The 27,163-nt window shown below is 36.5% G+C and overlaps 2 protein-coding genes across 5 annotated transcripts; one reads left to right on the forward strand and one right to left on the reverse strand.

Moving 5' to 3' along the window:
* The first annotated feature begins 12 nt into the window (after nucleotides 1-12).
* On the forward strand, nucleotides 13-3,552 carry ubxn8 (UBX domain protein 8). The gene is made up of 8 exons (XM_019071895.2): nucleotides 13-172; nucleotides 509-634; nucleotides 728-801; nucleotides 916-1,038; nucleotides 1,564-1,695; nucleotides 2,779-2,820; nucleotides 2,980-3,054; nucleotides 3,132-3,552. Exons 1-8 carry the CDS (start codon nucleotides 97-99, stop codon nucleotides 3,300-3,302), a joined length of 819 nt encoding a protein of 272 aa, XP_018927440.1. The 5' UTR covers nucleotides 13-96; the 3' UTR covers nucleotides 3,303-3,552.
* Nucleotides 3,553-8,352: 4,800 nt separating this feature from the next.
* On the reverse strand, nucleotides 8,353-26,802 carry ppp2cb (protein phosphatase 2, catalytic subunit, beta isozyme). 4 transcript variants are annotated; one of them, XM_042732090.1, is made up of 8 exons: nucleotides 26,420-26,801; nucleotides 15,503-15,712; nucleotides 15,314-15,424; nucleotides 14,533-14,595; nucleotides 14,282-14,371; nucleotides 11,674-11,835; nucleotides 11,452-11,570; nucleotides 8,353-9,116 (listed from the first exon to the last, which is right to left on the reverse strand). In XM_042732090.1, the coding sequence occupies exons 1-8, from the start codon at nucleotides 26,519-26,521 to the stop codon at nucleotides 9,044-9,046; spliced, it is 930 nt and encodes a 309-aa protein (XP_042588024.1). In that variant the 5' UTR covers nucleotides 26,522-26,801; the 3' UTR covers nucleotides 8,353-9,043. The 4 variants fall into 4 exon arrangements, with proteins under 4 accessions (XP_042588024.1, XP_042588023.1, XP_042588022.1 ...); XM_042732089.1 differs by lacking the exon at nucleotides 26,420-26,801 and adding an exon at nucleotides 25,726-25,869; XM_042732088.1 differs by lacking the exon at nucleotides 15,314-15,424 and having other exon boundaries at nucleotides 14,533-14,706; nucleotides 26,420-26,802.
* Between the last annotated feature and the right edge of the window lie 361 nt (nucleotides 26,803-27,163).

A 27,163-nucleotide genomic window follows, 5' to 3' on the forward strand; every position in this document is an offset into this window, starting at 1 on the left:
GGTTACTGTTGTGCAGACTTTTTTTTTTTTTCTCCGTCCGTTGGCTTTTATTCTGGAACGTGTCACTTCCTTGTTGTTATTTGTATCACTGCTGACATGTCTAACAAATGTGTCGTGTTCTGTGTTTTACTCGCAGGATTTTGCTTCATTTCATGGAAACACTCGTTGATTGGTAACACATTATCATGATAATCATTATTCTGGCAGAAAAATGAAAGAAAATCCAGAATTTCATCATGCTAAGCTAAGCTCACTTTTAAGAGAGGAAGAAAAAAATATTGAAATTCCTAATATTAACTTGTAATCAAGTTGTAATCATCTTATTGTTTATGAAATTATGATAACTTTTTTATCCAAATTTCTTTATTGGAATTGAATATTGTTCTTATTTTGAGATCATTGCTATAAATCTTGAAAATCAGCTTGGGCTAATGCTACTGCAATTGCAAGTGAGCCAGGGCAGCTGGAGATGGCAGGTGTTTTACGTGTGTGATCATGTGTGTTAAAGGTGTTAAAGATGCTCTGAAGTTGGCTGGACGCGGGTTCATATTCCTGGGCATCTGCACATGGCTGATTTACATGTTCCCGAGGCTGAAATATTTCTTCTTTCCAGTGTGTCAAGAGCTCCCAGACAGTGTGTACATTCAGCTGACAATCTGATGTTTGTGTAGTTGTGTATTTTCTGTAAAAGCTTATTTTAATAAAGCTGACGTTTGTCATCTCGCAGGCCCCCTGCTTGAATCCAACAGACAGAAACAAGAGCAAGTTAGACGAGTTCAACAACATCAACACAATGACAAGGTTTAACACAAGACTCTTTAAAAGTGAATCAATAATAAATGTTCCGCTGAAGATGAGTATGATATAAAGATAAAATATTCTAACGATACTTGTGTTGTTTCTCCGAATATGAAGACATCTGACTATGCTGAAAGTGTGATAAAGCCGAGGCAGAATGTGTTACTCCAGCAGAGAATGGAACGATACCATCGGATGACGGGAGAGACTTGGAAACTGAGCCAGGGTTTTCCTGTCGGGGTGAGCAAACGCATTATCACCTACCACACAAACCAGAACATTACGTGTTCTTCTGTTCTTACTTCTTTTATTATTAACAATTAAAAATAAGAATTAACAATACGTGTTGTTATTTTTTTAGTTTTTTTGTTGTGTTTAATGAAGATGGTTGTTGTGTGTTTTTGGGGGATTATTTGATTGGGTTGAGTTGTGAGGTTCATTTGGATTGGGTTGGGAAGGTTATTTGTAAAAGTCTGTGAAAGTGATTTTGTGCCTCTTTGGGTGTGTGTTTTTAGCCGATTCTCAAGTGATTTTCACTTTGGGTGACACACTTGCATAACGCAAGCTTCTAGAGTCACATAAGTCTGAAGGAATGAATTTAGATAAAGGGATGCAGAGCCAGTGGTGGTTTTGTAGGCAAACATTAATGGCTTGAATTTTATGCGAGCATCTTAAAAAAAAAATAGTATGAAATGACACTATAGGAACTATTAAAAACATAGATAATCAGTTTAGATTACTGACTGCACCTGTGATATGGTTCAGGGGGAAGAGGACCAGGTGTGTGGTGATGCTGGTGTAGACGAGAATCCTAATCAGGGAGCCAGAAGGAGACGCAAGCTTCTTCAGACTGTTACCCAAGATCCTGTCCAACAGGAAGTGCCCAAGCAGAAGAAGGTGAATAAAAGGGGTTTTCTTGGAAAGGAGCTCTAAAGGACTCCCTGATCATAAACATACAGTTGTGACCAGAATTATTGGCCCTATTGGTAAATATGAGCAACGAGGGCTGGGGATTCTGCATTGTTTGTTTACCCTTTCGATCTTTCACTGAAAACAATTTCCTTTCATTGAAGTAAAACAGTTAAAAAACGGGAGGGAAGATCAGATTATGAAATTAATGTTTTCTCCAGTACATGTTGACCAGCAATTATTAGCACGCCTAGAAATTATAATTAATAAAATATCTCTGAAGTAAATTCCTATTCATATATACGTTTTAGCACACCAGGGTGAATAAAAAGCCATGACTTTTCTGTTTCACAGGACTATAAATATAGATAGGGAACACAAAGTCCAAAATCATTTCATCATCCACCGCAAACAGTATGATGCGCAGAACAAGATTGCTAAACTTCACAAATTAGAAAGTGTCTGTAAGTAAAGAGCTAAAGGATAGACAATTGCTACAAATCTGCCTGGAAGAAGACTTGTGTATTATCTTGTTGCATGGTGAGGAGGATAGTTTGAGTGCCCAAAGACTCTCCAAGTATCACAGCTGGAGAACTGCAGAAATTAGTTGAGTCTTGGGGTCAGAAAACCTTAAAAATATATATCAGACATACCTTACAAGCTGTTTGGGAGGATTTGAAAAAAAAAAAAAAAAACAATCTTCTGCTCTCACCTAAAACACACTATTCAACTTGTATATTGCATATAAAAAACTTGCACTTGCATATAAAAAAAAGCAAAAAGTGCAGTGACAGATCACTGTAGCACCTCAGTTCAAGTGGCACACATGAACCGATCATCGAAAACAAACATGAACGAACATCAGATGGTATTTCATTTCAACCGCGGGAAGAATATTTGGAATGAAAGATCAAAAGTATAAACAATGCAGACCTTTTTTCCAGAGCATTCTTTGCTCATATTTACCAAGGGAGGGGCAATAATTCTGACCTACAATTTATGTAGCACTTTAGAAACTTCCCCCTGTGTTATGGTCCTGTGTGAAAGAAATGTTTTTTTCTCCTGTTAAAGGTCATAGTTTTGCCTGATGAGCCATCAGCGGATACTGAGGGGGTACGTGAATATACACCACAGAAAATATAGAACAAGAAAAAAAAAATATTTCCACAGAAATAAAAACAAGAAGCAGATCATGACCCAATAATAACTGGTTCTTTCTTCTGTGAAAGCATGTATTTATAGTTACGTCTCTGCTCTGTAATTCACTGACAGGTTGTAAAAATAGCTCTAAGATGTCCAAGTGGAAGAACAATCTGCAGGAGATTCCTCAAAACCTGGAGTTCTCTGGTGAGTCTCCCTGATTACTGTGATCTGTTTTGAGTAGAGAAGATGAAAAGGTTACGTTCATGTCTTATTATCATTAGCTGCTTCTTGACTGGATGATGAAGGCAGGATACCATCCTGCTCTCTACACGCTGTGTACATCCTACCCCAGGACAGTGCTGATCGCCGCTGCAGACGTGAGCCTGGAGGAGGCTGGCATTCTCACTAACACTGTGCTTAATGTGGAGGAGAAAGAACCTTCCATTACCTAAGAGCACTTCTGTTTCTGAAAAGCTTTTATTGGACTGAATGGAGCTGGTTATGGATATCAATGTCAGTGCTGTAATATCATGCACCAATTAACAGGACTTTATTCTTTACGTGTGGCATAATTGGGATACATTTCAGTGCAACTGCTTTTCGTTTGCTGATCTTAGATTTTCTAATCAACCTTTTCAATTATTTTGTTAAGTCAGCATAAAAATAAAAGCTAGTCCAACCAGTGTTGGGAGTAATGAGTTACATGTAATGGAATTTTTGAATTTAATTACCAAATAAGGTTACACTTTATTTTAAGGTTTCCTTGTTACAGTGTAATTATACATTTAAGTACTGAGTAATATTAATTAACAACACATATTTACTATAGGTTTAGGATTAGGATTAGGGGTTGGTTTAGGGTTAGGCTATTGCATGTAATTATGCATAATTTTATGGTAATACTATAGTAATTACATGTAACGTTTAACAAGGACATCTTAAAATAAACATGGCAGTGGCGGCAACAACAATATTACAACAAGAATAAAAGGTACGCCTTCTTTCTTTGTGTGAACATCTGGGCGGCGTTATGTAAATCTTCCCACATATGTGGGGGCGTGTTAGAACGAGCCGTTTCAGGGGGGTGTAGAAAAGTCTCAACTTTTATAAAGAATATCTCTTTGGATTTGAGACTTTAGTCTTTGCAGCTTTACAGATCTTCTTTATTCACCAAGATCTTGTAACACTCCAAAGATTTTAAAAAGATTTGAAATTTTAAATCGCATCATATGACCCCTTACTGAGAAAATACGTGTAGTAAATGTTACTTATGAAAATTAGCGATTTTGATAGATAACGATTGCAAAGGGAAGATTTCCAAAGAATTCACTGACCAACGTAAATGTATTTTGTAAATATGAGCAAATTTTGATTTTGATGGCTGCACCACACTTCAAAAAAGTTTGTACAGAGGCGTGTTTAACACTGTGTCACATCAATCTTCCTTTTAATTACAATGTTTCATTGTTTGGGAAATGAGGATACTAATTGTTAAAGTTTTGCAACCCAAATTTTTGTCCAGTCTCACTTGATTCAAGACTTCAGAAGCTCAGCAGTCTGTGATCATCGTTGTCTGATTCTCCTTTTCATGACTGTTCATACATTTTCAATAGGAGTCAGATCTGGACTGCAGGTAGGCCAGTCTAACACATTCACTCAAGCTATGCTGTTGTAGCACATGCAGAATGAAAGCTGCCATTGTCTTGATCTAGTAACCATAGACTTCCCATGAAAGACATCATCTTGATGGCAGTATATATCTCTGTACAATCCCAATATATGCCTCCATGTCAATAGTACCTTCACACATAAGCCAGTCACCCATTGTGCTCTGTTGCACCCCCCAAACCATGACAGACGTTTGCTTTTGCTTCTGTCGCTAATGAAAGTCTGGATGGTCCGTTTGGTGTTTGGGACTGAGAATTCAAAATCCATTTTTCTCAGAAACACATTGAGATGAGCTCTGGCTCAGAACCCGCCAGCATCGCTGCATAGAATTGATGTATAGGTTTCTGCTAGAGAAACTGGTATTCAAGTTGCATTTCTTGATGCAGCAGCAGTAAGTAGTTTTCTGAAGTACTCCTGAGCCCTTGTGGCTATATTTAACACTGCAGCATGACAGTTTCTTATGCAATGCCATCTGAGGGCTCAAAGGTTAAGCATATTCAACTGAGGTTTCCTGCCTTGCCCTACTTGTACTGTGATTTCTCTGGATTCCCTGAATCTTTTCACAATATTATGTATGGTACTTGGTGAAACACCTAAATTCTTTGCAATTTTGTATTGCGAAATGTAATTTTTGACGCTTCTCTCGTGAAATTTGGCACAAAGTGATGAGCCATGATCCAGCTTTTCTTGAAAAGACTGAGATGGTGCTTTTATACCCAAACATGATACCTTGTCCTTTTACCACGCTTACTGTGAACGGTTTCAAAACGGTTTAATGTGGATATTCTATAACCTTTTTTCATTTATTTGGCCTCTGTCCCAAATTTTTTGGAATGTGTTGTAGCCGTCAAAAACAAAATTTGTTCATATTTACAAAATACATTTACGTTGGTCAGTGAAAATTTTCCTTTGTACTTAGATTAAAGTTAAAGAGAATTAACAAATCACAGATTCTTGATTTTATTGCATTTTACAAAATGTCCCAACTTCTCTGGAATTGGGCTTGTGTATCTTATGTTTTAAATCTGTATTTATGCTCTCAGATATCAAAGTAAAAAAGAGTTTGTGGTGGCTGTGCTTTAAAAATAAATTATCATCTTATTTCAAGTGATGGAGAATTTTGAAAGTCTGACAGTAATCAGTGTTGAGTAGTACTGTAAAGATAACCCTGCCTGCTTTAAATGTTGGAAAATGATTAACAGTTGAAAGCATTTGTTAGAAATTTAGTTATCAAAAATTAATAATAATAGTAATACAAACTGATACTTTAATAAAGTAATTTAAATAGTCACACTGCATTTTAGGGAAACTTGTAACCTGTAACCGTTCGCATTTGCAAAGTAACCTTCCCAACACTGAATACAAAAAATGCTAACATGCTGTATAAAAGATTAATTTTATTTGAGATTATTTAGCTGTCTATCACAATGTTTATACACTAAAAACTTTGGGGCCAGTCTGACTTTTTAATTTGATACTTTCATTCATCAAGGGAGCATTAAATTGATGCCTGGATCCTTAAAAAATGATATTTATATTTTTTATAAACACCTATTATTTTATAATTTAATTCATGAATGTATATTTATATTTATGTATGGTTTCTTAATAATAGCATATGTATATCCATAGTATATTTTTTTATTGCTATGGCAAACAAGTTATAGGTGCAGTAGAGAGAGCATTCATATATATATAGTTGAAATCTCAATCAAAAAAAAAAATATTATTCTGTTTTAGATTAAATAATTATATTTTATGGTTTTAGTGTGTGCCCTGGTTGTTAGGTTTTTGATTTTTTTGGTATGTTTATGTTTTTTATCATGATTAAATAAAATTGTTACTAAATAATACCTGTAAAACACGTCTAATCTATCAAGAATCCCCCGCAAAGTCCCTCTGTTAAAAAGAAACGCATGTGCAGAAGAGGTGCTGTTGGTAGGTGGCTGTAAAAAGTCTTGCCAGTTGTTCACACCTTGTCAGTAATTCAAAAAGTTGGGCAAAAGTGGTGAATGAATGTTGCATGTTTCTCCTACTATGGTGTTGGGCCTATTTATCGCATACCAGGGACCTTGGATCAGTTTTCATATGTCAGGGGCACATCCACATGGAATTAATGTTATTGCCAGCCCAATTCCCGGATCTTATCCAATCGAGAACTTGTGGGGAGATATATCAAAATGCTGTTTCTAATGTTGTTGAATCATGGAGTGGAATAACAGCTGAGAGGTGCCACAAATTTGACTCCATGCCACACAGATGTGAAGGTTTTAAAAACTGTGGTCATATCAACTAAATATAGTTTAGTGATCACAGGATTGCTAAATCCTATGTTTGTACAAAATAGTTTTAGTTTGTACAGTCAACGGCATACACTGCTATTTTTTTGAACACACACCCCTTTCAACTAATTGCCCAATTGCACAGCCTTAAGAGCGTGCATATCATGAATGCTGGGTCTTGTTGTTTTCTGAGAATCTACTGCACCAACTGGTAACTTGTTTGCCACGTAGCAATAATATACTAAAAACCTGGATTATAGTCACATTGTACTGCTATTATTTTGATGCCCAATACTGTTTAAAAAATGTTTTTTTTTTTTTTTAATAATCTTATTTATTTATATTATATTTAATTCTTAATAATCTCATGAATTTATTTTGAATGAATGTAATAACTTGCCCCACCTCTAAAACAACTAATGGCTGGTTTTTTAGGTGATGTGTTATTGCTTGTGTTAACTCTTTGTCAGTTAATGTCTGTTTTGGTTATTCTTTGGTAATGTTGTTCAGTTGTGGGGTAGTTGGGAAAAATGTGAAAAGGTTGAGATATTTTAATTTTTTTATATTTTTTAGTTATTTATTCATATTCATATAATTACCTTATATGCCCAAAACTGTAATTTCTTCACAAAATAAATTAATAAAAAATAATTTTTATGTTTTTACATTAATTTATTTATACATAAATTTTTTTAAAAGATGAAGTTCCATGCTGGCTAAGACAATATTAGCTGATTAGATCTCATAGGTGTCCTATTTTGATCTCTAAAAAGTGAATTGGCACTGAAAGGTGAGGAGTTTGCCTCTGTGCAGTCCAGTCTGGTGTGTGCTGCAGTCTGAAATCAAACCACACCATGCTGGTTTCATCTGGCCAGAGCAGAACTGGCCCCGACTGAACCTGGTCACCGATGGAGTTTGGTTCCTTGCCAGTTGCCTTTTGGCTTAGTTGGGGACACTTGGCAATATTATCAACCTGATTGCACAGACACTAATGATGAGAACTGAACTGAACTGAGCTAAACGATGACATCACTGTTCTACATAGGTGCTTTATAGTAGATAAATTAAACTCATTGCATAACTGATAAGCTTCACACAATTATTAAACTGAACTGAATCAACAATGAACTGAATATCTGACTGGTTAGTATGGTCCTCTTTTTATTTTCGTTTAACACTTAAAATCTACTTCGACACAATCTTATTAAATAAAGCGCTACTTAACGTTAGCATCAATGGCGGTTACTCATCTGGAACAAAGCCCCAAAACAGCCCCCTAAACCAAGAAATCAGTCACCGGTAAAACGCAAAGTAATGAATTGGTTTTCTTTTTTTTCAAAATACAGATATTTAGGACCGTCTGTGAATGAAGAAGCTCTTTGCAGCCAGAGAGTGTAGTTACAACTACTAACCAGTCAAACCTTGAAAAATGATCTACAGTCAACTCTTAATGGAAAATAGAAAAATTAAACAACTCTACATTATTCACATTGTCAGTATTGTTTCATTATGGATAACATTATCAATTTCAAATAAAAGCACAACTAGTGTGTAGTTTTGGAGTAGCTTGCGATTAAAAGTAGTTTATTAGGTCAAATACACCAAAGAAGAGGCTATCACTTATTGACAAATACACAGAAGACAGTTAACACAAAAGAAAATAAAATGGTAATATTAGATAAAGAGGGACAGTCAGATAAAGTCCATATACACGTGTGTGTACACTCCCAGAATGGAAGAGGCACGTCCTTCGGTTTCAACATTCTTTCCCAATAGTTTTTTTTTTTTTTTTTTCTGGTGAAGATACAGGAAAGGATGTCAGCTTGTGCACTTGTATAAAATGTTACCATTTTTCACATGCCTGGCATTGCCAACTTAAAGGATTTTTTAATATTCAGTGATTCTGTGAGAGAGAAAGCTAGTCGCTTTTTTTTTTTTTTTTTTTTTTTTTTTTTTACTCAGAGTAATTTACAATCGAAGAACAAAGGGAACATCTCTATTCATTGTATACAGCAGGCAATTTGCACTATAGGCTAAAACGAGACACTTTGTAGCAGTACTGAGACAGAGCGATCAGATTTGGGCATTTAATGCTTGTATGGCACATTTTGGTCCGTGTTAGTGTTGTTGTGTCAGAATATTTCCCCCATTTTATATACACATTGGGTGAACAGATGTATAGACGTTTGGATTTGTCATTTTCTGCTTGCTTCAGAGCTCTTTCGTGGCAGGCCAGTGCTCACTTATAGGAAGTAGTCGGGGGTGCGGCGGGTGACGTGAGGTTCTCCGCGTCGAGGAGCTGGATCAAACTGAAGGCTGGAGAAAAGAAGAAAAGCTGCTTAAATGCACAGCTCACTGTTCAATTAACTTTCACTCAAAAACCTCAATAAGAAAGAATATTTTGCAGAAGGCATGACAATGAAGCATCATTTTAGGACTATTCAGAATTTTTGCTTTGCACTTTACCCCATAGTTCTCATAGCAGTCTTTGTTTCCACTGTTTTAATGGTGACTGTCATTAGTTTTATTACTGTAAGAGTCATTTAGTCTGTCTCTTATACAGGTTTAATATGCAGGGAGACATTTATGGGTTGATTTTCCTGAAGTAAGGCAATTGATTTCCGCAATGTGGAGAACGTGGAAGGAATTGTGGAATCCAATCATAAAAATTGAATTTACTGTTTATAATGCAGAAAAGTCACAATTTTTTGAATTTTTTTTGGTTGTTTTATAAATTTTGGGGGGTGTTGTGGTAATGGTTAGAGAGTTTGACTCCTAACCCTAAGGTTGTGGGTTCGAGTCTTGGGCCGGTAATACCACGACTGATGTGCCCTTGAGCAAGGCATCGAACCCCCAACTGCTCCCCGGGCGCCGCAGCATAAATGGCTGCCCACTGCTCCGGGTGTGTGTGTTCACGGGTGTGTGTGTGTGTTCACTGTTGTGTGTGTGCACTTTGGATGGGTTAAATGCAGAGCACGAATTCTGAGTATGGGTCACCATACTTGGCTGTATGTCACGTAACTCACTCATTCACTTAAATTAGGTCAGTACACAGATCAAAATGTGATATGGACTAGTGTCTGTGTATACCATTTAAATCTGAATCCTGCATGTTTTGTGTGTCTCTGTGTGAATGAATGGCACAGATATGCAGTTTCATCTTCACAGGAACCCATCAAAATAAAAGTGCGGTTTAATTTAAAGAAACCATAACAGAAATATTAATGTAATGGTTGTACTACTACTACTAATAAAATGATTAAAACATTATTTTTAAAGGAATATTTACCAGAAAAATTATTTACCAGAATTTATTTAGCGGAAAAATGTAAATACACGAAATAAATAACAATAATAATAATTAACTTTTTTTGCTTTATCATGCTTTTGATTATTAATATTTAATGAAACATTACTTTTCTGAAAAAATATTTAATTAAAATAGAATCCAGAAAATTAATGGATTTGGTACAAATAAAACTGAATTTGAGAAAAAAAAATTCATAGGGCCTTTAAAATTAAATTTTTGTTCAACGTTTAATAAACTGCTGTTTAATATTGTAAGTTTCATGATTTCAATTAATTAGACACGCCTTTTGATGAATACAATTTAATTTAACCATTCAAACAGAGTCTTGAAAAACGTAAATGGAAAAAAATGGAATTTGGAAAAAAATAATATAGATGTCATAGAGCCCTACTGAAATGTCCGGCGCAAGTGCTTTGAAAACATTACATTGTGAACACTCATGTGCATCTTTCAAGTGGCATTCTGTGGGCAATTACACACTTCACTTTAAAATTAAAGACTGTTTGCATTGCAGCAATAAAATATTTTGGGGTTAGTAATGCCAAAAAGATAATTAAAAAAAAAGTCTATAGACCATTTCAACGGCAACGTTACTGCACGTGCGCTTTTGTGGCCCTAACTTAACTTCTGGTAGACTTCCAAATAGTATCAATAACAACAGCTAAGTAGTCCCTCTAGAGTAGATTATTTTTGATAAGCAAAATATGTCTGCTGTATAAATCAGACTTACTGAAAATGCAAATTCATTCTCTGCCAGCAGGAGGTGCTTTAAAGCGGGAGAAACAGAGGTTTCCCCAGTAACTGCTGAACACAAAGCAGCGCTGAGCTCACAAACACTGCTTTATCACGTATATAAAACGCAAGATGAAATGAAAATGACATTGAAAATTTAAATTAAAGATAGTCTTCCTTAAGAAATACAGTGATATAAAAACACCCGAGCCTCGTTTTGATTTTTAAATGTGCAGTACGTTCTCATGTTTATTCAACGAAGCCTTTTGGAAAATGGTCAGTTTTGATATTGTGAGCGCCTCAAATAAATAAATGTATGGGACACACATCCCACACCACAACCACCTGAGCCCAACTTCAGTCTACTCATCACCTTAACTTTAACTGCGTTTGTAGACGACACCATAGCCAGACTGATAAACAAACACAGACTGGAAGTTAACTTAGGGCCAGGCGTGTGCGCCCGATGAAACCGTCTGTAGTTTAAGAAATAGGCTTCATTTGTATTCTGGAAGTGAGCCAACTGATATATAATTCAGACATGTATTTGAAATCACATTTTATATGACAGTACATATTTAAAAGATTATCATAAGATGTGCAACTTACAATGAATATTTAAGAGTATCGTCCAGTTCCATAATGGCTGCCTGGTTTCCACAGCGATAGCAGTAGTTTGGCGCACTGAAGATAGTGACAACGTTCCTATCATGACACCAGTTGTATCCCTGGAAAAAAGAAAAAAGGAAAAAAAAAAAAGTAGTTTTATTTGATCTAATTATGAGAATTATCCCACTGAAGGGCTGTGAAGAGCTGGACTGTGGATCTCACCTCCATGACTAGCTGATGAGCGCGAGACACCAGCGTCAGGCCATTAGCATGGTTGAAGGTCTCAGAAATGTCCTGTCCAAACGTGTAACCAGCTCCACGTGGAGAGATTCCCCAGCCACCGCGATCATCAGGGTCTGACCACAGCAGATCACACATGGGTCCCTGAAACACAAACACAGATGCACATCGTTATAAATATGTGAGGCCATTCTCCATAAACCAGTATAATTTTTACATGTTTTTTAAAGATGTTTAATTTCTTAAAATTTATTTGCATAGCTGTTATCTTGGTTATTTCATCTAAGGAGCTAATAAAAGTTGAAGATAATTTTTTTGGCTTAAAACCCATGAATCTGATCTTGATAAGCAGAAACGAAAGCCCAAAATGTACTGCAGGTCATGGTGAACGAGCATGAGAACACACATCCTCAGCAATCGCTCTGCATGCCATAAGCACTTCAGAACTTCAGTAAATATAACATGTCCCATATTTCTGAAAGCTGGTTAAAATCAGAACTTGCAATGCCATTGGTTAATTAATTTAGAGCATTTCACATATATTTTATCCAGTAAATCAGCCAAATGGATTTGCAAAATGGTATGATTTGATTGGACATTCGACTGGATTATTTCAGCGAAGCAGTTATCAGGTCTCGAAATCGAGGCTGGTGTACATTTATAGAGACAAGCAGAACAATTAGATAACCTTTCTTTAATTAGTGCTGTCAATGTTGCACCAGTCAACTGGTCATAAATCAGATCCGGATGTCTTTTTCTCCAAATACCCAAGTGGCAACCAGTCTTTGTTTTTTTTGTTTTTTTGAATTTCAGCTGATCTCCGTTACAGGCTTGAACACAAACAACATTGCACTCATTTTCCAAAATGCCATTTTGTGGAAATATTACAAGTGTGCAAACAGCCGTTAACAAATTCGAGAAACACTGAAGACGGACACAAAGAAGAGAATATACTGTAGCAGCAGAACAAGCTCATTGTTCACAATGCGTGCAAGAAAATGGAAGAAAATCCTTAATATTGAATTGGTGATGGGGGAACTGACTGTAAAGTTTAGGCGCTATCTTGTCTCTGTTCCACAATCGCCACCTGCTGTCAGAGAGTGAATTTGCGCCTCTTTTAGCCCATCTGATGATTTGGTTGCATTAGGTTTATTGTTTTGTTATAATTCAGCCACTCTGTTTTTGCTTTTTTTTGTAATTACACAATCCAATTTAAATAAAAAACTGCTCATGCTGTAGCATCTTTGTTTGGATTGTGATTAAAATACAGTGGTTGGCTAAATTTTTTTAAAAGGCTACAGGTTCAGCCTATAATAGAGCTAACAAACATCTTGTTCATGTATTTTCATTCAGTTTTGTCTCTTGCTTTAAAAAAAAAAAAAAAAATACAGCAATGTGTTTTGCTGGTTTCGTCTGGTCAGAGGAGACCTGGCCCCCCGACAGAGCCTGGTTTCTCCCAAGGTTTTTTCTCCATTCTGTCACCGATGGAGTTTTGGTTCCTTGCCGCTGTCGCCTCTGGCTTGCTTAGTTGGGGACACTTCATTTACAGCGATATCGTTGACTTGATTGCAAATGATTGCAAAGATACTATTTAAACTGAAATGAGCTGCATGATGACATCACTGAATTGTTAAAAGCACTATATAAATAAATAAAGGTGTATCAGAATCAGCCCATTTGCTTGTAAAATAATATCAGAAACAGCCATGAAAATTCAATGGCTTTATTTGAAAAAATTAAATTCCCAATGCACACAAATTTCACAGAATACTGAGTGCCCTGTTGGTTACAGTGTTTACTTTTTAATTATATATTTAAATTAAATATTTATGAAAAATACTTTTTCATCTAAAGTATAAGTATGTTTATTTTACACATTTATTTAATCCATTTTCAAATTATTCCAAATTTCTTAAATATTAATTAAAAAATATAAAATTACATTGGCCACCCTGCTTTCCAAGATATCGGCATCGGCTGTCAAAAATAAACATTATCGGTTGACCACTAATAAATACTATAATAAAAATTACAAAAAATACTGTAACATTCAAATAAATAAATACTGTCAAATAAATAATTTTTACAACTATTTTTTTTTCTTTCCTTTTTTAACACCATGTCGGATTCTATGGCTACGTTCATGGGGAGAGCCAGGTTTAGTTACTCAAATTTAAAACTAAAGCTGTTAATTCTAATTCTATTTGTATTTTAATAAAGTATACACTTTAATACAAGCTTCTCTATTTTTTTTTTATTCTTTCTAGTTTCTTTTTATTTATTATAAAAACAACTGTGCTACGTGTACTGCGTTAGGCTTACTGAGACTTTTCACAGCAATTACATATTATTGCTCTTTTGTTGGTTTTGATTGCTTCTATTATCCTCAAATCGCTTTGGATAAAAGTGTCTGCTAAATGACAATGTAAACGTAAATATTTAAGATAAATTTTTTTCTAAAACACTCAAAACTAGACTTGGATTTAACACAACAGTAATATTAGAATACAAATTTTTTACACGCATTTCATTTTTCTTTAAGCCACTAGACACTGCTAGTAGTGTGGATGCGATCTGTAGCTGTACTGACCTCATGTGGCACCTCCTGCAGACGATCCAGTGCACGAATGTGATCCAGCGTGTCTATGGATGGAGAGAGGCCACCGTGCAGACAGAAGATCTGACACCCAGAGAGTAATAGGAGTTATTAAAAGCCATCAGCAGCTGTCAGAGGATTCTAAGGCTGGCTCTATTGATGATAACCTGACATTTGTGAGAGAAGTTAAAACTCCTCTGGTATTATTCTTATGCATTTCCCAGAAGAGAAGGTATATTCCTCACCTGCCCATCCACTAGAGCTGTGAGGGGTAGGTAGTCAAAGAGGTCTGTGAAATATTTCCAGACATTTGCGTTGCCATATTTCCTCAAGCACTCGTCATAGAAGCCATAAACCTGTGTGATCTGTCTGCTCTCGTGGTTTCCCCGCAATATCGTGATGCGTTCTGGATAGCGAACCTACAAATGAAGCAGACAAGTCAACAGTTAAAATGTCTGAAAAGCTTGCAAGACCGCTGTGTTAAATTTAGTAAGAATGAATTTGGTGAATGAAGTATTGAGATTTTATATGTTTGGTAGTATACTGTGTCTACATAGTCACACTAAACAGGTAGTTAGTGTCAGGTGACTTCCCTCCAATTCTGAAGAGCTCCATTAGGTCATGAAACTGGCCGTGCACATCTCCACACACTGTGACCGGGCAGCGCACCTCCTGCACATTGGACGTGGATGCGATCTGTAGCTGTACTGTGGATTTATTTAACAGTAATATTAGAATACTAATATTTTGTGTGATCCAGCGTGTCTATGGATGGAGAGAGGCCACCGTGCAGACAGAAGATCTGACAAAGAGAGAGTTATAGGAGTTATTAACAGCCATCAGCAGCAGTCAGAGGATTCTAAGGCTGGCTTTGTCAAGGGTGTATTTGTATGGGTTATTAACAGCCATCAGCAGCAGTCAGAGGATTCTAAGGCTGGCCCTACGGAAGATAACCTGATGTTTGTGAGAGAAGTTAAACTGTTCTGTTATTATTCTTATAACTATCTGAGGTGGAGGTGGCCAGACGTTTGCGTTGCCGTATTTCCTCAAGCATTCGTCATAGAAACCGTACACCTGTGTGATCTGTCTGCTCTCGTGGTTTCCCCGCAATATCGTGATGCGTTCTGGATAGCGAACCTACAAATGAAGTAGACAAATGAAGTCTCAAAATGTCAAATGTTTGCAAGACCACTGTAGCAAATTTAGCAAGCATACCTTTAGTGCAACAAGAAGTGAGACTGTTTCCACAGAGTAATATCCTCTGTCTACATAGTCGCCCATAAACAGGTAGTTAGTGTCAGGTGACTTCCCTCCAATTCTGAAGAGCTCCATTAGGTCATGAAACTGGCCGTGCACATCTCCACACACTGTGACGGGGCAGCGCACCTCCTGCACATTGGACTCTTTAGTGAGAATTTCTTTAGCCTGCGGGTGTAAGAACAGGATAGTGTATCAGGCAGAGGTGAATGTCTGAAAGCAGAAAAATATCTGACAGGAACGTTTCAAAAGGCCAGTCAGGAATGGGTTTCCTAAAAGCATCATTAGCCAATCATGGTTGTAAGATCTGTTACTACCAACATAGTTCAATAACTTTGCATTTCCCTCAACCATAGATCCAGCAAACAGCATCACATCTTTGACCTGAGATTAGATGCAAAGTTTCTTGTTAGTATAACACAGAGCTGCAAACTGTCTGCATAAACTGCATACATAGCCTAAAGACAGGGCTGGGTGATATGGGCAAAAAAATGACCATTTATCAATAGCAGTTGATGTCGATATTTTCACAATCAATGTCAAAAAATTTTTTTTTTTTTTTTTTTTCAAGTTTAAAGGCAGATTTTTGCTCCAAAGTAAAAGTTCTAGAAACCATTAACTTTCCATTTAAAATAAATATCTTTAAATATATTGGTTTCTGCATGTTCTAATGAGTGATATTGTTTCACATCAAGAAACAGGTTTGTGTTGCCTGATAATAATAATGACATAACTTTTTTTTGTCTGCACATTTGATAGTAGTAGTAGCTTTAGTTAGGATGCAGATGTAAACTTATGTTCATTATCAAAATCGGTAACATCTGTAAAAAACTGTGGCATCCTCATTTTTATATGGTGAAATTTCATTATTCTGTGTTTTTATTAATATTATTGATCTTCCATAATAGCATGCATTTAGATTATAACCACAGTTAAATCACACATATAGCACCTCAATAGCATGCTAATATATAACTATATGGTTTCTAGATATTTGTATAAAAATAGTTTAATGTCTAATACATTTAGTATAAATGCACAAACAGGGCTCTAGACTCATTCTTCCCACTTGTCGCTCTTTTGTGACTTTCTCAGTTGGTCGCACAAACACATAATTAGGTCACCGTTATTATTTATTTTTTGCTACAACATGGGATTAATCAATGCATGCTGACAAACTTTTATCATAGTTCATAGTTACACGGTAACCAAAGTGTTCAACTTTCTTTTTCATCAATATTATTTGTTATTCAAATTTTGTGAATGGGAATTCTTCTTCTGTTGTGTTATAAGCGTTCATGCACTTTCACTTTCGAATTTGCGATCTTGGCGTCACTTTTTACAAGAAAAGATAATTGTCTGTTTTGCTTATATCGATAAATCTTTCACTTTTTAAGACTAAAACAAAAGATGGATTCATTGTTATTCTTAATTAAAAAGCACAACAACAATAAAACAGTAGGCTACAATAACAAACTTACATGACGTTTATAAACAAAAATGAATAAGATATTCATAATAAATATGAAAAAATATAGGCCTATGCATATTAATAATCTATGACAAATTTATCAAACTAGGTTAGTGGATAATTTGGCAGCAAAAGTTATTCTAGAAAAATCAGTGCACAATAATTTTAGAAACATTTAGTGAAAAAACAACATTTTGTTTACCTCACTTCGGAACTTTTATGCATGGATTTGCGCTGCACAACGTCTTCACACACAACAAGTGTGACATCACATACCTCAGTAAATAAATACAATTTAAATTCAAGTCTCGCACACTTCAATGCACTTTGCACGGAACATATACGTTCGCTTTGATCTGGAATCATGGTGGTATATCCTGTGATATCCACTTCGCAGGGCTCTTACGTTCGAAAAGAACAAACGTCTGAAGCATTAAGAGAAAAATGTGAGGACTGGAATTGAGAACTGCTGCATTAAGCTATCATATGGCTTCAGAAGTAACACAGAATAATTAGCACAACCGAAAAAAAAATAAAAATAAAATATCAGATTTGGATCGGCCCTCTCTGACCGATACCCAATCTGAGAAAAATGGCAGTATCGGAGCCGATACCCGATATAAATATCGGATTGGCGCATCCCTAATAACTATTGCTCTTATAGTAATAGAAAGGTAAACATTATAATACTTTCTCATTTGTTAAAACTTTAAACTCATGATTTCAAATTATGCTGCGCTTTATGCATTTGTCCACTGTCATATTCATGTCATTTTCTCTGTGTGCTGTATGTAAAATGAGTGTTACCCTGGCTTTATTTGAAAAATATGATTCCCTATCCACACAAACTTCCAAGAATACTGAGTGCCCTGTTGGTTACATTGTTTACTTCCTTTTTAATAATTTTTTTATTAAATATTTATCTATTTGTGAAAAATACTTTGTCATGTAAAGTATGTTTATTTTACACATTTATTTTTTAATCCATTGTCAAATGATTTAAAATTTCATAAATATTAATAATAAAAAAAAAAAAATTATATCAGCTTTACATCGACTACCGGCCACCCTGCTTTCCAAGATATCGGCTGTGAAAAAACCAATATCCCTCAACCACTAATTATATACAGACTAATAGGAAATGACAGAATGTTTAGCAAACACGGAGGAATCAAATTTAAAAAAAAATAAAGAAAGCAAGCCTCCATAGCGTGACCTGAGGTAAACAGCAAAGATAACAAGCTTTTCAAAATGAAAACTTTTCTGGTTTAAGAAACAGTGTTTTACTTTAACTTGAAAACCAAATCTTCCTTCTGTTATAATTTCCTCAATATTTGCATCATTTTTGCCGCACGCTAGCATTTTTACTCCACAACTGGCATGTGACTTCAATAAGTCAAGTCTATGGCATTATTTTACTGACAAAGGTCGCAAGCGCATTATTGTAGCGTGAAAGCACATGCATACAATGCACAAACGCAAATCTCTCCGCTCGTGCGCGGATTACCTTCGCTCTCGCACAAAAACGGATGCGCGCGCTCAGATACACGCTGCTCTCGCCCAGAGAGAGTGCGCGCACTTAAAACGTATCTCTCCTCTCACTCAAACTGTGTCCTGTGCATTCTCAAATCTCTCTGTGCTCACGCGCTATAGATATATTTTTCGCCAAACTCATTATTGTAGCTACTTTCTTTTACTATATCTCTTTTATGTTTTTTTTTTACTGTTTTAAAAGGTACTATATAAAGAAAGCTTTAACCAACCAGACCTATACAATTGACCAATGAAAATACTACGTGAAATATAATTGGCTGAGTGAACTGAACCTGGAACTCTTTTGACAATAAAAGATGGATCTCTAATTTCTTTCCAGTATAATAATAATATTTAACAATGTTAATGAAATGTAGCCTATATAAATAAGCAAGGAATTGGGTGCGAGGATGAATTGTACATAACCTCTGTCCAACTGGTTCAATGTTCTGTCTGACATATTATGACATCAATGTTATGTCCTAATATGTCAGACAGATACCTCAACTGAATTTAAAATTATTGCAATAAATTCTCAGTTGGTATGATGACAATAATAAGTAACAACTCCTCAAATCAACATCATGCAAAAATAGGTCCAGTGTTAAATCCAGTGGTTGGTTTCAGGTCTGATTTTTTATTTATTTTTTTCATGAAAATCCACTCAATATTAGCTACACATTCAATGGCACTCTTCTCTAAAACAGTGAATATACAATTATATGACAGTTACATTTAATTTCATTGTCTGCAAATGCATTAAACCCATAGAATATAATGTAGTAATGTTATGCCAAATATGAAAAATTCATTATAGTCTTATATTTGGTTTCCAAATCTTAAATATAGGTTTAGGGAATAGTGCATCTGACCCATATTTAAATAGTTCTGTCTTAAATCAGAAGATATCTATCTATCTATCTATCTATCTATCTATCTATCTAATCCAAGTACACAATATATATAGGCCTAGCCTGACTTCGTCATACTCATATTCTAGGCAGAATGTGAGTCTGATACTGCTCCATTGCACTTGAATTATGGGGCGTGTCTTAACCGAACCAGTAAAAAAAAAAAAACTCTGCACTCAATTGGATAGACCTACAACCAATCAGAACAACGCAGTAAGTTGTCAACAGAGTTCAACTGCACGCACCCACGCTGGAACTGGAAGAAGTAGGAAAGTAATGAGTGTAAATGATCTTTGCGGCTGTTGTAAAAAGAATTTAAGAATTCGCGGAGTACTTACAAGCACGAATAACATTTTTGAGAGAAACACAAAAGGTGCATGTATATACGAACAAGTTCTCTGTTTAGGATTAGATCTCGACAATAATGAAAATAAATCTTATCGCATTTGTCGGCCCTGTCTCAACTTTATTACACGGTTGCAACGCGACTTGACTAACTTTAAAAAATGGAAAGACGACGAAAGAGACAAGGCTGAAGAAGCGTGTTCATCTGAGGCTTCAGAGAAAAGAGATCGTGAGCCTACCTTCCAAGACGCCCTATCTTACGTAACCGCAGATAGCCTGTCCATCATCGATTAAAGCCCGCCCTGGCAATTTGATTGGCTCGGCCTTCTGGGAGCCGAGCATAATTACTCCTCAATGGATCGAGTCCAGACCGAACTTCCCGTCCAAAAAATGTTGTGGGCGAGGTTCGGGCTGGCACCCAGGTTAATATAGGCCTATATGACCAAATGAATTTTAAGAATTATATGCTTTTTTGTTTGTTTAGATAAATCGTTCAGAAGGGTTTGACCAAAATGTTAAACTAGGTTATTTACAAATCATCCAAACACCCGATTCATTTCTAATATTATGACTAAGTAGTATTAAATTGTAAATAAATTACAGATCCATCTTTGAAATATGATTGGTTGATAACGTTTTATTCAGGTGTGAAAAGAATTGATATCTTTAGCACATGAGCACAGAGAGATTTGAAAGTGCACATGACAAAGTTTGAGTGAGAGGAGAGACAGAGTTTTAAGTGTGCGCACTCTCTCCGGGTGACAGCAGCGTGTATCTGAGCAAGCGCGTACGGTTTTGTGTGAGAGCAAAGGAAAATCGTGCATTTTATGAATGTGCTTTCGCGCTACAATAATGCGCTCTCGACATATGTCAGTAAAATAACGCCATAAAGTCACCTTTATTTATATAGCGCTTTTAACAATACAGATTGTGTCAAAGCAGCTTTACAGTATTAAACAGAAAAATAGTGTTTCAATAATGAAAAAGGACAATAGTAAACTCAACTTTCAGTTAAAGGCAGTTCATCATTAAATTCAGTGATGTCATCATCCAGCTCAGTTCAGTTTAAACAGTATCTGTGCAATAAAGTCAACGATATCGCTGGATATTAAGTATAATAAAATAACAACAGTCCTATATTGCTGAACCAATGTGGTTCAAACAACAAAGGTACGACCATGTTCAGAAAACTAACTAGTTAGTTTCTACAGCAATGCATTGTACACCCAAGTTTTTTTTGTAAAAATGCGCTTACACATCCAGCCTTGATCCACACAACTAAAGCACCAAGTTTGCTTTAGACTATTTTCACACTTTATTAGTAACGTCTGATCAGGCAAGTACACCCAATGTCTGAACAACTATTCCTCAACTTATGGTTCTTGTGTGCTTTTTTGTGTGAAGTAGGGCTGTGCAGAAAAATAGTATAATACTTTTTTTGTGCGTATCTTATGTGTAGAGGCTCTTGTGTTTTGTGTAGTATCTCCAGCACGTGCGTTCAGATCAGGGTTGCCAGGTTTTCACAACAAATCCTGCCCAGTTGCTTCTCAAAACTAGTCCAAAACTAGCCCAATCGCGTTTGCAGGAGGTTCCCCGATAAAAAATTGCATCCTGGGGTTAAAATATACGTTTTTTGGCAGGGTTCCCTTGGTAAAATTCGCATTTTGGGGGCTAAATATCACGTTATTGGTATTGGGGTCGCTTCAACCCCGCGGACATGAAAAACAACCGCAGACTTGGCAACACTGGTTCAGGTGGAGCGGCATTTACTACACAGAGCCGTAGTCCCACCGACAAGCGACAACACAAAATCACTTTCAAAATCGAGAAAGAATCGCCTGCGATTTTAAAATCGATTTTGTGTAGACTGTCGGTGACATTTTAACACCGGGATGCAATTTTTATCGGGGAACCTCCTGGAAACGCGATTGGCCTAGTTTTGGACTAGTTTTGTGAAGCAACTGGGCAGGATTTGTTGTGAAAACCTGGCAACCCTGATCCAAACGCACGTGCTGGAGATATACTACTAATTACAGGAGCGTCTTTACTGATGAGATGCGCATGAAAATCGCAATCGATTTTTTGCACAGCCCTAGTGTGAAGAGAGGTGTGCTTTACTAAGAAACCAGGCAAGCACCACTCAAACTAACATCAGAAAAGGCTGAATAATATGTGCCACTAAAACTAGAACACACTAAAAAAGCTCACGATAACAGAACAGTCTTTAAACGAAATATTAAAAGAAACCAGACATGCATGTCTGTGCACTCTGTATCACTGTGAAATCAAATCAATATCTGCTGAGAGAACAACCCACACCAGTATGGAGACAGTATGAGTGTGTTTCCATGGAGACATCTGATTCCATTTCTATTTAGCACAGTAGTAAACTGCTTAACTTTTACCCCTTTTTGGTTGTGTGCAGGAATACACAGATTTAGGCCAGAACAGATCAAGTACATATTAGGGATGGGCATTGCGTTCACGCGGTCTACTCAAGTACTTAATATTTAGGGGTGGGGGGCTATTTTTAAATTTTTGCTCCATGTTTATACTTGTCAAAAAAAAGACCACTGAATAACAAGTACAAACAAAATAAAAACAACAACAACAAAAAAACAGCAAACTCAAAACAAAAGTCTTACTGGCCGACTCAAAGAAAAAACATGTCTCTCTGCTCTTTCTGAAGTGCTATATGGGTAGAGTTTCAAACGTCAGCATGGCAAGTTGTGACAGTTATGAGAAACACCTTTAGATTAAGCAATATCACACAATGTTGAGTAAGTCACACAATGCAGAGTGATGAGCTGTAAGCAGTTTTGGTTCATCATACAACAAATTAGGGATGTCACAATTCTCAGTATAATATTGAACCGTTCGGTACGACATCCACGGTTCAATACATGCTTGTGAATTGTGGTTTTGCATTTAAATAATTGCCTGTGTTTTATTTCTCTCAGAATTGACTGTGTGTGTGCCTCCCTGCTGTGTGTGTGGATCCTTTCTTATTTTGTTGATTTGCTATGAGAAGTGTTTTTAAACCTTTTGTCCTACAAAAGAGAAAATAACTTGTTTTCACTTATCAGTCGAGTGTTTGAAATAACTTCCTTTTGTGATCTGATGTGACTTCTTATCACAGAATGAGGCGGTATTTTGTTTTGTTGTATTGATGTAATGTAGTATATGTTGTTTCAGATTTGGATTGGATTTATATTTTACTTAATGAGGCTTTTTTTATATTTGCTTGAACACAAATAAACCATATACTGTTGCAGGCAAGTGTTTATTGTCCTAACGTCTCATCGTTCAAATTTCAAAATGTTTAACGTTATATGTTAGCATGTTAGGGATTTGGTTGTAAGTAATGGTTATAATTGTTTATTGGTATTTATTTTTAAAATATCAATTTTCAAATTATATTCAAATTTAAAAAGGCATAATTTCAGTTTGGTGGGAAAAGAGATTTTGTCTTATCTCCTGAGGAAACAAGAGGGCGCATCAAGCAAAATATTACTAATGCACGTTTATACAGAGCAATAAAATAACATGACTATCTTTGAAAAAAAGTCCATAATGTTTAAAATAATGTTTATAAACCATATATAATTATGTTGCTTAAACAATTAGAAATAAAACACATCATGTATATATGTATAGTTTAAAACAAAGGACCGAAAACCAATCACAGAGTACTTTTTTCCATTTAAAAACATGAGATGCAGCGGGATGCAGAAAAACCGCCATAAAGTCTCGAGATATGTTTTTTAAAAAGTTGAACTTGCATTAATTTCACATGGCTTTCTAAACATGCGCCTCTCGTGCGAAACGCGAGTGTAACATTTAAAAACAGATATATCAAAGGATATAATCATGAGTATCTAGTCAGTAAAGCCGGTTCCCCTGATTAGCGCTAAATCGCCATCACCTGCTTTCAAATGGAGCGGCATTTAATAGACAGAGCCGTAGATCACTGACAAGCTACGCAATATCGCATTCATTATCGAAGGCGATACATCTGCGATAATGAACCCGATATTGCATAGCTTGTCAGTGATCTACGGCTCTGTCTATTAAATGCCGCTCCATTTGAAAACAGGTGATGGCGATTTATATCGCATTCATTATCGAGCTTTACTGACTAGATGCTCATGATTATATCCTTTGATATATCGCCCAGCCCTAATGCGCCTCTCGTGCGAAACGCGTCTAGAAAAGGTGCAAAATATGCATTGTGTGTGAATGGCTTGGTTTCAGCTTTGCCATAAACAACATCTTCTCCGCATTGATGTTCTCTTTTTATGTTTAATTTAGCAGTGTGTTGGTTGGTTTGTTAATTTGGCATTTTAATGTTGATTTTTGTTTTTTTATTTTAAATTTGACGAATATTCGCCCTAATCAGTTCCATTACTTATGTGATGCATATGTGGATTCTCTGCATGAATGAAACACACATTACAGGTGTTTATAGCATTTAATAATAGCCAATACTTCCTATTTGGGGTGGGGGAAAAATCTGAAAAATAATACCTCTCTCAAAAGAATTTTTAAGTAGACACATAATAATTCAAGCTTTTTTCAGTGGACAGAGGTTACAGTAGTTTTTTGTTGTTAATTTGCTGCAAAAACACTCTGTTGTCAAGCCATCAGAACCGAACTGGAACCTGTGGTTAAAAAGATGAGGCATGTATTGAACCGTGGGCTAACTGTATTGTTGCATCCCTACACATTTTTTTTCTTTTTGTTAAATGGTAACATTCTGTTATGCCAGGATTAGATCTAGCAGAATAATGGGACATGATGAATTTGCATTTTAATGACCGTGACCTCAGATTTTAATATACAAATAACTTTTAATAAAAGGCTTTCGATACCACAAATAGACTGCAGTTACTTGCTGTGCCCTGCTAATTCACAGCAGTTCTGCCTCTCATGTCTTTCTCAATGCTTAAACAAAAAACATCTTCACTTTAGAGACAATGAAACACCTCTGATAAAGCCTTCAAACATTTAATTTCATCCACAAAGGACTATGCTATATTGATTGCATGCATTTTACCTGACACGCTCTGCTGTCTGAGCTACAGGAATGTATCCTTACCAAAATTGGTGCCGAGAACCACTGATTTTCACTGGTATTGGTACCGAATACTTAAATTATGGTACCGTGACAACACTAATCTTTGTTGACTGAAAGATTGTACTTTCTTGTAAATTTATTTTTGGATCTTCCCAAGAGCTCTGTTTGATATCCGAGTCTATATCTACGGAGTCACGATGACATCAGACAGCTGTGATGTCATCTAGTGAGGTAAGGCCAGTGTCATTTGTAAACAGCTAGTGACTGTTTTAAAGTAAACAGAGAAGTTGCTGGAGGTTACTATCTAACCACACAGCCAGTCGATGTCAAGTCTCCAGACTGTAAATAACAAATCTATGCAACAAATTACAGATACTGATGAAGTATATAGATACTATATAGATTGACAACAAACAGTGAACACTAGCACTCTGGCGTGTGTTGGCTGTGGTGTTAATTCAGTCAAATTATGCTATAATTACTATAACGCATGGAAATGGACAGACATTGGTAATTTTCTGCTTTGCTTAAATATAATAATAAAACAGTTTGCACTTATATTTAGCCACAATATAGAATAATACAACACATTTCTAAAAACTATATATATATATATATTATTATTACTCGTTTTTTTATATCGGTGTACGTTTTTATGCACATCTCATTCATGTTGTCCAGAGAACCGTCATGGATTTTAAACATCCTAATGATTTATACATATTTTCTCTCAACGCGTTCACTTGCAATGACGTCAAGTGTAACGACAGTAACGTTACCGTTTATGTTTATGAGTTGATAAAAGTGACCTAATGATGTCTTATAAACCTGACAGTTTCTTTACCTTCTCGCAGAGTGTTCTCACTTGGTTCTCGGTCAGCTGTTTGCACTCATTCAGCTGTTCGATCCATTGGTCTAATTCTTTCGTGAACGCTTTTTCATCCATCGCCGGCGCGATCCCGCGGTAATTCTCGCCGATTCTTCGGTAATTAAACGAGTGATGTTATTGGTCGAAGATTATGCGTTGATTAAACGAGCCTCCGTTAAACCGGGATATCAGCTCATTAAACACGAAACGCCGTGTCAAGTGTGTTTTTCATCTACACTTGGCGGAGACTGATAGATGTCTTTTGAGGGTATCCGCGGTCTGTCGGTGGTGAATTTTCCGTTGGCTCGTCGCGCTTCCGACCTTCCTCATAAACGCGTTGCTGTGTAATGGCCGCTGCGCTCGCCGCCCGTGACGTCATCGGAACGGCACGCTCCTGAGCGCTCTGCGCGAGTGGGTGCTGCCCCCTGCGGGCCAGGTAGACCACTAACAACTCGCCAATGATTTCAGTAGACGTGTTCAAATGGCTCGTATCTTGTCCAGAGAAACCGTCATGGATTTTAAACATCCTAATGATTTATACATATTTTCTCTCAACGCGTTCACGAAATTGCAATGACGTCAAGTGTAACGACAGTAACGTTACCGTTTATGTTTATGAGTTGATAAAAAGTGACATAATGATGTCTTATAAACCTGACAGTTTCTTTACCTTCTCGCAGAGCGTTCTCACTTGGTTCTCGGTCAGCTGTTTGCACTCATTCAGCTGTTCGACCCACTGGTCTAATTCTTTGGTGAACGCTTTATCATCCATCACCGGCGCGATCCTGCGGTAATTCTCGCCGATTCTTCGGTAATTAAACGAGCGCTGCGCAGGGCCGACGCGAACACACAGCCACTAAACACCTCCGTTAAACCGGGATATCAGCTCATTAAACACGAAACGCCGTGTCAAGTGTGTTTTTCATCTACACTTGGCGGAGACTGATAGATGTCCTTTGACGGTATCCGCAGTCTTTCGTTGATGAAATTTCCGTTGACTCGTCGCGCTTCCGACCTTCCTCATAAACGCGCTGTGTAATGGCCGCTGCGCTCGCCGCCCGTGACGTCATCGGAACGGCACGCTCCTGAGCGCTCTGCGCGAGGTGCTGCCCCCTGCGGCCAGGTAGACCACTAACAACTCGCCAATGATTTCAGTAGACGTGTTCAAATGGCTCGTATCTTTTCATTGTTAATAAATGAAGATCATTCTATAAGCTGTACACTTAAATCAGTTATTCTGTGCATGCAGTGTACAACCAGTCAGTCAGAAACACAAGACATTACATGCGCACAACTGATTTGGCACGTTTTACGCCAGATCATTTCTTTATTGATGTTAACTTGTAGAAAACAAATGTTTAATTGCAATAAATACTACAATAAAGTAACTGAACATCAACTCTTTGTATAAAAC

This window comes from Cyprinus carpio, chromosome B10 (genome assembly GCF_018340385.1).
Source record: "Cyprinus carpio isolate SPL01 chromosome B10, ASM1834038v1, whole genome shotgun sequence".
Classification (NCBI taxonomy): Eukaryota; Metazoa; Chordata; class Actinopteri; order Cypriniformes; family Cyprinidae; genus Cyprinus; species Cyprinus carpio.